The sequence below is a fragment of the Corythoichthys intestinalis genome, chromosome 19 (genome assembly GCF_030265065.1).
Source record: "Corythoichthys intestinalis isolate RoL2023-P3 chromosome 19, ASM3026506v1, whole genome shotgun sequence".
Classification (NCBI taxonomy): Eukaryota; Metazoa; Chordata; class Actinopteri; order Syngnathiformes; family Syngnathidae; genus Corythoichthys; species Corythoichthys intestinalis.
The window spans coordinates 23,456,025-23,467,805 of NC_080413.1; the positions used below are offsets into that span (position 1 = coordinate 23,456,025).

At 37.8% G+C, this 11,781-nt stretch overlaps 1 protein-coding gene across 1 annotated transcript; it reads right to left on the reverse strand.

Moving 5' to 3' along the window:
• Positions 1-893: 893 nt before the first annotated feature.
• rhag (Rh associated glycoprotein) lies at positions 894-11,049 on the reverse strand. Its single transcript, XM_057823046.1, has 10 exons — positions 10,776-11,049; positions 5,061-5,244; positions 4,714-4,864; positions 4,433-4,580; positions 2,633-2,799; positions 2,406-2,543; positions 2,196-2,317; positions 2,040-2,113; positions 1,687-1,760; positions 894-1,504 (listed from the first exon to the last, which is right to left on the reverse strand). Exons 1-10 carry the CDS (start codon positions 10,951-10,953, stop codon positions 1,430-1,432), a joined length of 1,311 nt encoding a protein of 436 aa, XP_057679029.1. The 5' UTR covers positions 10,954-11,049; the 3' UTR covers positions 894-1,429.
• Between the last annotated feature and the right edge of the window lie 732 nt (positions 11,050-11,781).

An 11,781-nucleotide genomic window follows, 5' to 3' on the forward strand; every position in this document is an offset into this window, starting at 1 on the left:
AGGGAGGCTAAAATCAAGAGGTGGCGGATCTTGTTCCAGCAGGATCCGGCACAAATTAACTCCTGGTTGTCCTTCCCTGTCGTGATGATAGCAGATGGATGCGGTATTTCCAAATTGTCTATTTTTGAGGGATTTTGAGGAGTTACGTTACTCCAGCTCCACTGTTGTTTTGGATGGAGAAATTCTAAAACGGAAGTTGCTAGCAGACATAAAGAAGTAAAGCGGAAGTACCTCGGAAACTTGTCTAATATTGCAACACATTTGCAGTGATATTGAGGTGGATTCATTTGCCACAAAACACACATTTGTGTAATAATGTACAAAACATTTTTATTATGGCAGTGTTAGTTCATTATACAAATACATGTTGCACTGTATAAAAATACAAAACGTTGATGCTTTTCAATGTTTTAGCATCACTCAAAAGTTGACATCTGAAATGATTACTAACTGATGTAGTCAGTTTGATCTCACCTGCAGTCCTAACCTAATGCACGTATACAAAAAAAACATCATTTGTGTCAAATGATTGAGGCAGGATGCAATATTTAGGAAAAAGTCTTTACTCATGTAACTATTGCCCTCTTGATTTTTGGGAAAAATCAAAGTTGTGTACCGGTTTCTTTTTACACTAGAGGGCTATGACCAAACTGACCATGTCAATCAATCCATGAAAGTGTGAACTTGTATGTACATAGAGGAATACATTTGACATAATACACAATAGTAACAAAATGAGCCTTACTGTAGACAGACACAAACACACATACATGCATTCACATATACCCACACGTTGGTTCATCACAGGAACAATGCTCTTCGTAAATAAGGGTAAGGTCTCATGAAGCCCTATTTCGTCCCTGTCTTTCACCAAAGTGTTCGTCATATAGGTGCATAACATAATGCTTGAAAGTGTAAAAAAATACACACTGTATTAATATGTTCAGAGGTAAATAAAGAAAAAGCTTACACGTGTTGCTGTGTTCCAGCATTGAATGTGAACTGTTGATTTCAGTGTAAAGTAAAAAGACAACCATGAGGTTTAATGTGATTAAAAAAAAAAAAAAAAAATCAAGGGATAATATTTGAATCTTATCAAATCTGAATCATTTTTCAGTTTAAAAACTCCATTATGAATCAATTTAGTAATGGTCTCTCTCCATGGATGTTGCTTAATTGAGAATCAATCAACAGTGCCATCTAATGGCAACCACACAATTTTGCCTCATGTTTCAATTCTTTTGCAATCGATTACATTCTAATGTTCAATTAACAAACTGATTTTGCCTCTCCTCAGTATTTAAGACGACCACATTGTTATATGCAGGGATCTGTGCTGCTTTTTAATGTCTCAATTCAAACCAAACTGTAATGAAGAGCATTGTAGAGCAATATTCCCTGCTAAGCTTTTTTTCGTCCTTTCAAATTTTTATACATCTGCTTTGTTCTTTGAGTGATCTGCATGAGCCAAGCTTTCTTCATTCTCCTCTTCCTCTGCAGGGACCTGAAAAAATAGGGCAAAAGTACATATGTAACCATCTTCGCCAACCTGAACAGAGTAGCTACTGGCTGTAATATTAATATTCAGGCACTATCTGGCAGATATGGCCCTGAATTTCAAGTTTAATCATGTGGAATATTACTTTCTTACAGCTACCGTTTTAGAATTAAAATAAGATTTCTTACCTCCCAGTAAATAGAGTCATCGAAGCAATTCTGGTCAGGAGGTTGTCCCCAGATAGGTAGCTTCATTATTAAACCTGGGAAATCAAAGAAAGCTCATTTTCAGGCACGCTCGATCTTATTCTTTTTAAGTACCTTAACCATTTTGCTTACAATCCAAATTTACCATACCAAACCGTGTATTTTTGACATAATTTAGTCAAAGTATTTTTTTCAGATTGCATTCACGTAAACCCTGATTGCACTTTCATGTATCTACATCGCCATGCATCAGATGTGTTGTGGTTTTAACTGAATGGATCCTATTATGCTGTGCTGGGTGAATACTGTTGTTTTCATTTTTCATCTCCACCCACCTGTGATGGCCCCTCCAACCAAAGCGAATCCAAGGGATGAAGCTAAGGCAGCGGCTTGCATGGTAGCTGTACCCCTATAGGCAACCAGCGGGGATTTAACAAACCATCAGCTGAACAGATTTTGTTTTTTGATAGCTCACACATGATAACGCTTACCCATCCTTTTTCCCCAAAGCCACAGCAACAATACCAGCCAAACCACCCAGTATGCCCGGCATGCCGTGCAGATTGTGTACACCGCAGGTATCCTGGATGCCCAGATTAGAGGCCAGAACAGGCTGCAGAAAAAGCAGAAAACATTTGGAATTGAATATTAACACTATACTCTTGTTGTAAATGAATCCATCGTAATTTAAAAAAACCTACTGTCAAGTATTTGAAGCCCAGTGTGGAAATGATACCAGCCACTAATCCAATCAGCATCGCTCCAAAAGGCCCGATGTTCATGTCAGCGCAAGTTCCCACAGCAACGCCGCCAGCCAGGGTGGCGTTTTGAATGTGCACCTTTACATGAGGATATAATGAGAGAACAGTTAAAATATAAGCTCCATTAACCATTAAGTCACATCTAAGAAACACAAACGTTCCCTGACCATGTCGAGTTTTCCTTTGTGCTCCACCAGGCTAGAAATGGCGTAGGCTGAGAGAACACAGGCGGCCAGGGAGAGGTAGGTGTTGATTACTGCAGTGAGTTGGGTGAAACCTGGGTCTGCAATGGCTGAGTTAAAACTGGGCCAGAACATCCAGAGGAACACAGTCCCTGTTCAAGAAAGGCAATCTTAGTTCATGTACTTTATCATATTTCAAAACAAATTTCAAATGTAAAGGGGCAGCAGAAACTAATGTATCAAAATTTTGACAGGATATGCATTGGTTTAGGTTGCTGAACTGAATGTGCGCCCCACAACATGCACGCAACCCTGTTACCAGAGGTGGGTAGTAACGCATTACATTTGCTCCATTACATTAACTTGAGTAACATTTTGAGAAAAATGCATGGAAAATGAATGAATGAATGTACTACTAAGAGTAGTTTTACCACGCCATACTTTTTACTCATACTCGAGTAGATTTGTGATGAAGAAACTACTCTTACTCCTCTACTCTGAGCCACACAACAGTTGTTCCATTTTTAGTCTTTATTCCACATATGAGGTTTTCCTTTTTTTTTTTTTTTTTTTTAAATAATCAACAATAACATGACCACATCATACCAATCAGACATAAAAATCCAGTCACATGACAACATACAAGCTGGCATTCTGAAGTCCTATGATTACACCGGCTTTCTCAATCATGTGACGTCTATAAAGCGCTGTAAAAATTAAAGTATTTGACATAGAGTCATCATTACCTTAAAGCGCAGATTTCAACCTCCCTTACAGTTTTTACTTAGCGCCGACAGACCACAGAAAACCTGACACATAATCATTTTAATGTAATAGTAGGAAATACGTTTTCTCCACTAGAGGGCACTCATGCTCTTTGGAAGGGTGATGTCTTGGATCTGTAGCTCTTTCAGGTCAGAATTCGATTATTTTTGTCTATTTATTTGGTATAATATGGTAATGCAATAGGTTATAGTACAGCAAAAATAATAACATCATACATAATGTTTTGCTGAGAAAAAAAAATACAAGTGTTTAAAAAATATCAGCCGTTGTAAGCAGTTACTCAAAATGTTACTCATTGCTTGAGTATTCTTTACGCCTAATGCTTTTTTTTTTTTACATGCATTTGAGTAAATTTATTGGATGACAACTTTTATTTTACTAGAGTAACATGAAGTAGCGCTACTCTTACTTTAGTAAAATGTTTGGCTACTCTAAACACCCCTGCCCTACTTTAACATTTTTATCATCAGAGACAAAAAAATAGACTTTACATCATTAAACATTTTTTAAGAAACAGCTTGGACAAATGTATGCAATCACTTCCATTTGTAACATTTTTACTACAAAGTTATCCTTAATTGAATGTCTTTATCTACCTTAATTAACCATATGAATATGACCAGAATAAGAAAAAACAATCTTTATTTATTTGCATGAGTAAGTTTGTCCTCTTGGCCAGCTTCTACTTTTGAGGGAAAGCATTAGTACGGATTCGCAACCCTGTTGTCATGATACAAAGTTTTGTAAACACTAAATAAATAATGTATTTAAAATTGTACCATTTATCTATAAGATTAGCTTATCAAGCCCTTAATAGTTTATTGCCTTTTATAGCTGAATATGAGCTGAAAATCAGATAAGTGATGGGGAAAATTTCAAGTATTTTGAAGCCCAAATGTCTTCCATTTCTAGTACGACCCATGTTTTCAGTTAAAACTGCAAGGACATTTATGTCCACTAGAGAGCGGTAATTAACAACATGAAGGAACTTGTCTTTACCAATCATAGCAAACAGATCAGAGTGATAAACGGAGCCATCGTTCTCGTGACCATTCCTCAATCCGGGTCTGTAAAGCACTCGAGCTACGGCCAAACCAAAATAGGCTCCGTAGGCATGAATGATCATGGAGGCTCCGACATCATTAGCCTGCAAAAAAAGTCAATTGTTACGCCAATATTTCATAAATGCTGTTCTAGGTCATATTTCCTCACACACTACAATGAGAGTTATATTCCTCTGGTGGTTGTTTGCAGAATGTGAGCTTGCCTGATGAACTCACCCCCATGACTTCTGCCACCAGATGCTCATTAATGGAGAAGATGGTGATCTCCAGGATGGTCATGATGAGCAACTGCACAGGGCTGGTTTTACCAAGTACTGCGCCAAAGGAAATGAGGACTGTTGCTGTGCTGAAGTCTGCGTTGATGATTCTATAAGAGCCATGTGAGAAGGGTTTCAAGGGCAATTTAATGAGTAGAAAATGTCGTGTATTATCATGTTAGTCACTTCAAAGATCAAAGATCAGATTATGAATTGAACGTAATTGAATGAGATTCCATTATTTACATGAGATTACCTTTATTTGTTCTAAATTTCGATTTGGAGGCGTAGAGGTGCTGGACTTACTTAAAGATGTTGATCTTAATCTTGCCATGATCCAGATGCCAAATGCCCTGCATGAGAAGGCCCCACTGCAGGCCAAAGGCAGCCAATAGCAGGTTGACACCCACGCTGCTGAAGCCATATCTCTTTAGGAAGGTCATCAAGAATCCAAAGCCGATGAAGATCATCACGTGGACATCCTGGAACACTGGAGACACACAGGAAGGGAGGGAGGTAAGCGCTTTGTCAGCCAATTCCCTGTTTAGTCACGGATAACCGCATAGCGGTAGATTAGATGGAACACTTTATTATGTGATGTGTTCAATTTAAAACGGACATCACGCTATTAATTTCCTCCACGCTCATTTTAGCTATTCAAATAATTTATTGGCCGCTGATGGGGATCCCAGGAGTCATTTCCTTACACAGGAGCTGTTTTGTCAGCCGTGACCTGTTGGCTTGAAAAGCAATTCAATCACACTCTCGATGAGATACAGGAGAAACAGCTCTCGCTGTTCCAGTTGAGTTGCGGCCTTGTTCAGCTTCTATGAAGAGCATATGACCTTAATAAGTTTAGATAGGTTTGGGAGAGTGAGCCAAGTGTGTTTTGGGATATGCCAACCATGTCCTTAAGTATGCATGCTAACATTTATTTTCACTCTGGGAGAAAAACAATACTTCAATCATAAATAAGAAAGGTCATTGTTAATGATGGCAATGACCTGTGCTCCTTCAAAGACGGGAAATTGGAACGTCCAACTTAATGTGATGAGCCCCGTCCAAGGAAATAACATCAGAACAGAAAGACAATAGGAGTAATTTCCTTATACTACAAAGAAATTTAATGGCGACCACATTGTTTAGGTTAGACCCCTGCAGTCCACAATTTGTACGATGATTGCTTGTTCAAAGGGTGTTGAAACGGGGGCAATTTTTAGGGCGTCCACTCAAATTACATACTGAACATACATGCATGTTTACCATGAGTTTTAAATATACAGTACAATATACTTTTACTCTGGAGGTTTTTGTTAAAGCTTTACCTTTGGCGGCCATATTTCTACACAGTATGTATGAATATATATGGTATATATAGCGGAAAACACTCAGGTGACTTGAAGTTCCGCTCTGAGACCCCCAATTTGGCCAAATTTCAAAATTGTCCTACATGCACGTGTGATACATCATTGGAAAGCTTAAAATCTCAATTATTTGGGGGAAGAAAATTTTTGAACAGGAGGGCATTAAAAAAACAAACAAACAAACAAACAAAAAACAACCCTAAACCAGTCATGTCCAAAGTCCGGCCCGGGGGGCCAAATGCGCCCCATAGTCAAATTTCATCCGGCCCCCAGCCTCTGTCATAAAATCAATAACGTCTGGCCCGCGCACACTTAATGTTGGTCAGCAGTACTGCTACCAGCATACGAAGTAGCTTACACACTAAATGCTGCTCCTCATTTACCCACTAAAAGGCAGCAGCACTCTAAGCAACATTACCCCGTATGACCCTTCTAATTTTCTAAAATGGCGACAATCAACAAAAAAAAGTTGACTGCGACGGCTGACGCTTCAAGGATAGGTGGAAATTGGACTATTTCCTCACTAAAATACGCAACAACTGCGTCCGCCTCATTTGCAAAGAGACAGTCGCTGTTTTTAAAGAGTTCATTGTGAGGCGATATTACTAAACAATTCACGCTGACGTACAACAAGATTACAGGGACATACGCAGCTAGAAATTGAAGCAACTGGAAGCTAGTTTAATTTCACAGCACCAGTATTTTGCAAAAGCCCGAGAGTCGAAGGAGAGCGCCACAAAGGCTAGTTGCGAGATTGTTGAAATTATTCATAAAAAAAAAAAAAAAAAAAAAAACACCGAAACACCGAGTGTCAAGACACAGCTGTGAATGGCCACAGCTGGACATTTTGGGGATTATATGAGTGAAACACGGTAATATAACAAGGGTCGCAATGCAGAAATTGCAGACACCAAGGAGTGGTCAAGATGTTCTTTATCAAATATTTACCCTTTTAAACTTTTTTTAAATTTTTTTTTTTTATGGATTTATCATTTATCATGTAGACTATCGGGGAAAATGCGACAGTAACAAAAAAAAAATATATACGATTAAGTGATAGTTATGAGATAGATATCCGTGACCTATTTACAGACACTTACAGACACAGATTTTTTTCATTATGACGTTTGTTTGAAACTTTAAAATATGCGAGTGAATAATTTGATAAAATCCTTTAATTTCTAACTAAATATTAGACATCAATTAATTATTCTAAGCTAAAAATGATAGCCATTTAGAATAATACATATAATTACTTACCTTCTTTTTATGGCTGGGTTGAAACAAAAGCGGTTGTGCGATGTGTAAACGGGGGTCTCCAGGGTAAAACATACAAATTAAAAATAGTTCGGGGGCTTAATGCGCCATAAAACTGCTATGGCAGCATTTAGACATATTGTTCTATCAAGCACAACAGTTGTTTTGGCTTAAAATACAGCAGTTTGTTTTAATGAGGGGTGCAAGAGCAGAAACTGATTTTTCAGCCTTGTCTGTGTTTTCCGCCATATATATACACACTGTATTTTCTGCACTATAAGTCACACCTAAAAGCTTTCAATTTTCTCAAAAGCAGACAGTGCGCCTTATAATCCAAAGCACCTTATACGTATATGGATCAATATTGGTTAATCATGGCATGACATTCCCTTTAGAGCAGCGCCATTTAGTGGCTGTATAATACAACCCCAACCACCACCACCACTACTACTACTACTGCGCCTTATAACGGAGTGCGCCTTATATATCAAAACAGTTTTAAAATAGGCCATTCATTTCAGGTAAGTAATTATTGACATCAACAATGGCGGGCTACTAGTTAATTTTTTTATTGAAAATTTTACAAATTTTATTGAAACGAAAATATTAAGAGGGGTTGTAATATACAATTTCTCTAACTTGTACAACATTTTTCTATTAAGAACTACAAGTCTTTCTATCCATGGATCGCTTTAACAGAATGTTAATAATGTTAATGCCATCTTGTTGATTTATTGTTATAACAAACAAATAGTCCTTATGTACAGTATGTTGAATGTATATATCCATCTTGTGTCTTATCTTTCCATTCCAACAATAATTTACAGAAAAATATGGCATATTTTATAGATGGTTTGAATTGCGATTAATTACGATTAATTAATTTTTAAGCTGTAATTAACTCGATTAAAAATTTTAATCGTTTGACAGCCCTACTTTAAATACAATATACAGCTTCTATGCTGCTTGTTCTCAAAAGGTCCACAGTGGCCTGCTTGCCACAACTGTTCACACACCGGCATGGGGAGAACATGTGAACTCCATTCAAGAAGATCAAACAATGTTACCTCAGCATAAAATTAAAAAAAAACAAAAAAACAGCAGTATGTTTTACTATTTGTACCAATTGATACTGATTAATATATACATTTTTGTAGTAACATATTTATTATTGACCAATTAATGGATGGAAAATTAAATAATACTGTACCCTAATCTCCAATGTCTCAGCTGCACAAATTGAAGTAAATTCCGTCAAAAACGTGATTACATAAATCAAAAGTAATTGACCCACCTATTTGATAACACTGTAGTTATGAGCAGCTCACTGAATACAAGGCACTAGATTTGGGAGGAAGCCACAGTGCTTGGCGTCACGCCCAGACCTTAGCTAACACTCACCAGGAGCGATTCTCCCTCTTGAAGATGAATATAGTGAAATATGAATGTAAAGGAGGATGCTTGATTACACTTTTTGATCATGAAAGTGTCATTCATTTCCCTCATTTGTTTGTAATTCTTACCAGTCTTGCACAACTATCTTGCAACTATTTAGTCGGCGCTCAATGCAAACCATGGATGCAAGACTTTTCAAGGTAGCAGTACAGTGAACCCTCGCTACTTTGTGCTTCAAACTTCGCGCCCTCAGTCCATCACATTTTTTTTTTTTTCCAATTAAAAAATAAACACATAAATAGAGATGAGCTCTCCCGATCCGATCACGTAGTCTCCCTCTCCATCCTGCTTTTTTCTTGGTCTTGCAGTGCACTGGAGTTGCTTATTAAAGTTAACGATGATTGACAGACGTTAAGGTTTGCTCTTGCCAGAGACGCTTGGAAGGGGAAACTTCGAAGCGCAGCATGTGTCTATCATCGTTTAGCTTGTTAAACAGTTGCTGTGGCAACTCATTCTGTATAAGTGAGCAGTTTGAGCGGATTTGAGCGGACTCACTCAATGAAGCATTTATGCATTTTTCTACTTTATTTTTGTTAAAAAATAATTTGGTAGGACAGTAACATGTTTAAAGCTTATCATAATTACTACATTTGAAGTGCTTAAAAAACATTTATTAAAATATATACATGTGAGTACATACAAGTACATTTTTTTTCAATTATACTTTGGTGAAAAAAAAGGGAAAAAGCATGTCTTATATGTATCTCTTTCCAATGCTAAATCTGAATACATTGAACACACACACAAAAAGCGCTACGTCGCTGTTTTTCACTGATTGCGGCGGGTTTTGGTCCCTATTAACTGCAAAAAACGAGGGACCACTGTATACGTATATAACAGGCGGCATACACATGACTTGCATTTTTTCCCCTTGTATTTGCCAATAATCAAAATGCATTTCAATGTTAAAACCATACAATGATAATGACCTTCTTCCTGCTTAGCTACTTGCTTACTACATATTTGCTTTTTTTACTCTTATTCCATTGACTTGCAATGTGCAAATTAGGGATCATAACAAAACGATAACTGCCCAATTCATTTAAACTGGCAGGACTGACTGAATATTCAAGATTTTGTGCCAATAACAAATGGCGTCCAATGAGTTACAGAGGGAATATAAAAAAATATATTTGTATCTCATTATTTGTCATTGTATTTGTCAAAAATATCATTAGAACCATTGAAATTCAAACAAAAATAATACTACAGATTCATCCAAAGCCAAACCCTCCAGTTAGAAGTGGGTGAGCTTATCTGTATGGGTCACACTTGCCACACCCAACTGTGATCATGCAGTCACTCCAACACAATGCAATGCAAGTGCTGCAGAAGTTGTATGTAGCGTCACTAGAAATTTTTATCTATTTTTTTTTTCTGAAAAAGCATTTTTCAACAATTCTCTATGACATTACCGACGCTTAACCATGCACAAGTTCTTTCCGGCTGCATAGGAGTGACAAGGCGACAGCAGATGGAGCAGAGTGTGACCCTGTGACTTCTGTTATTGCACTCAGCAGATCTGCACTACAGCAAACAGTTGCTATTTCTGTTTCCTTGTAATTGGTCAATTACACTGATTAATAGAATTCACATTACTCCAATTGAAATCTGAGCATTTAATTTGACAGATTGGATAATAATGTCGAAATCTTGAACAGTCACTCATTTTGTCCAGTGTATTGCATTTTCACATTTCTGAACAAAATGCAAGGGTTCTACTGCTTCAAAGTAAGTTTTATGTCATCCAATTCGTCTTGTACCTTCAATATGATTCAAGTCATATGCTAAGAATGAAAAGCAATTTACTCCCCCTTCAGTTTGTTCACTTCTTTGCCCTCTTCTGTCATAGTCACATACATCAAGCGCTATATAAGTATAACACCATTTAACACCATCACATTCGATCATCTCCCGGCAAACCAGTAGGACCAGTTAAACTTACTGGGATAGAGCTGCATAGGCTGGTCTCCATGGCCCGTGCCGTTGCTGTGTGCATCGTGGCCGTGACCTTTGCCGTCATCGTAAACCACAAAGACTGCAAACAGGATGATGGTAATAACTTCCAAAGCCAAGGCCACGATAGGGAACTTGATTCTCATGTTGGTGGCGTACGCAGGCATTCCGTGTCCCACTCGATATTGCTCTCTGTGAAGCTGACACACACAGGAACACGCAACGGGCCTCACTGTATGACTGAGTGAAGGGAGGGAAGAAAGTGGCGTCTGCTTTTTAACTGATGCTAGATTTTGGCATGACCAATAACGGAGCAGAGGTCTCGGGCCTCCTAGATGATGAACACCCACCCTGCTTCTTTACATCCCGCCTCGTTCATTTACAGGGACGGGTTTCCTTTCTGGTTGACTGACGTGGCACAGCCAAAAAAACAGGTGAAATCATTTCTGGGTTTGCAGCACACACACTTGACAGCTAATTTAACTATTTATCCACTATTTTTCACTTTTAAGAAGTTAGTAATGAGGCAGCCTTGCACTTTTTATCGTACTGTGGCTTATTATGCTGTACATTTGCAACACAAACAAAAATAGTACTGAACCACAACTACCGTATTTTCTGGACTATAAGTGACACTTTTTTGTAGTTTGACTTGGCCTGCAATTTATACTCTGGTGCGAATTTTATACTGTATGTGTGTTTTCTTTTCACAGTGATAGCCACGAGAAACCTTCATGAAGTTGGCCCCCCATCAGACGCAAATTTATATAAAAAGTATGTTAATCGTTTATGCTTACTTGTGCAGTAAAACATTTTGTTTGTGCTGCTATCGTTTTTAAGATATTGACATTCTTTTTAGTGCTGCATCGATTAATCGATTAACTCAAGTCATTTGATTAGAAAAAGGATTTGAATTAAAATTTGCTGCTTCCAGTTTTCGTGTAATTGAAGTGGCGTTGTAATGGTCTGTTTTGAAAGTGTTTGCATTTAGTTTT

Bases quoted from the DNA above. Each gene is read 5' to 3' on its own strand.
- rhag (XM_057823046.1), bottom strand. From the start codon at position 10,953: ATGCCTGCGTACGCCACCAACATGAGAATCAAGTTCCCTATCGTGGCC. The intron at 2,800-4,432 runs GTAAAGACAAGT...TTTCTTGAACAG, and splicing joins TGATCTGTTTGCTATGATTG to GGACTGTGTTCCTCTGGATG. The intron at 1,505-1,686 runs GTAAGAAATCTT...CTATTTTTTCAG, and splicing joins ATGACTCTATTTACTGGGAG to GTCCCTGCAGAGGAAGAGGA.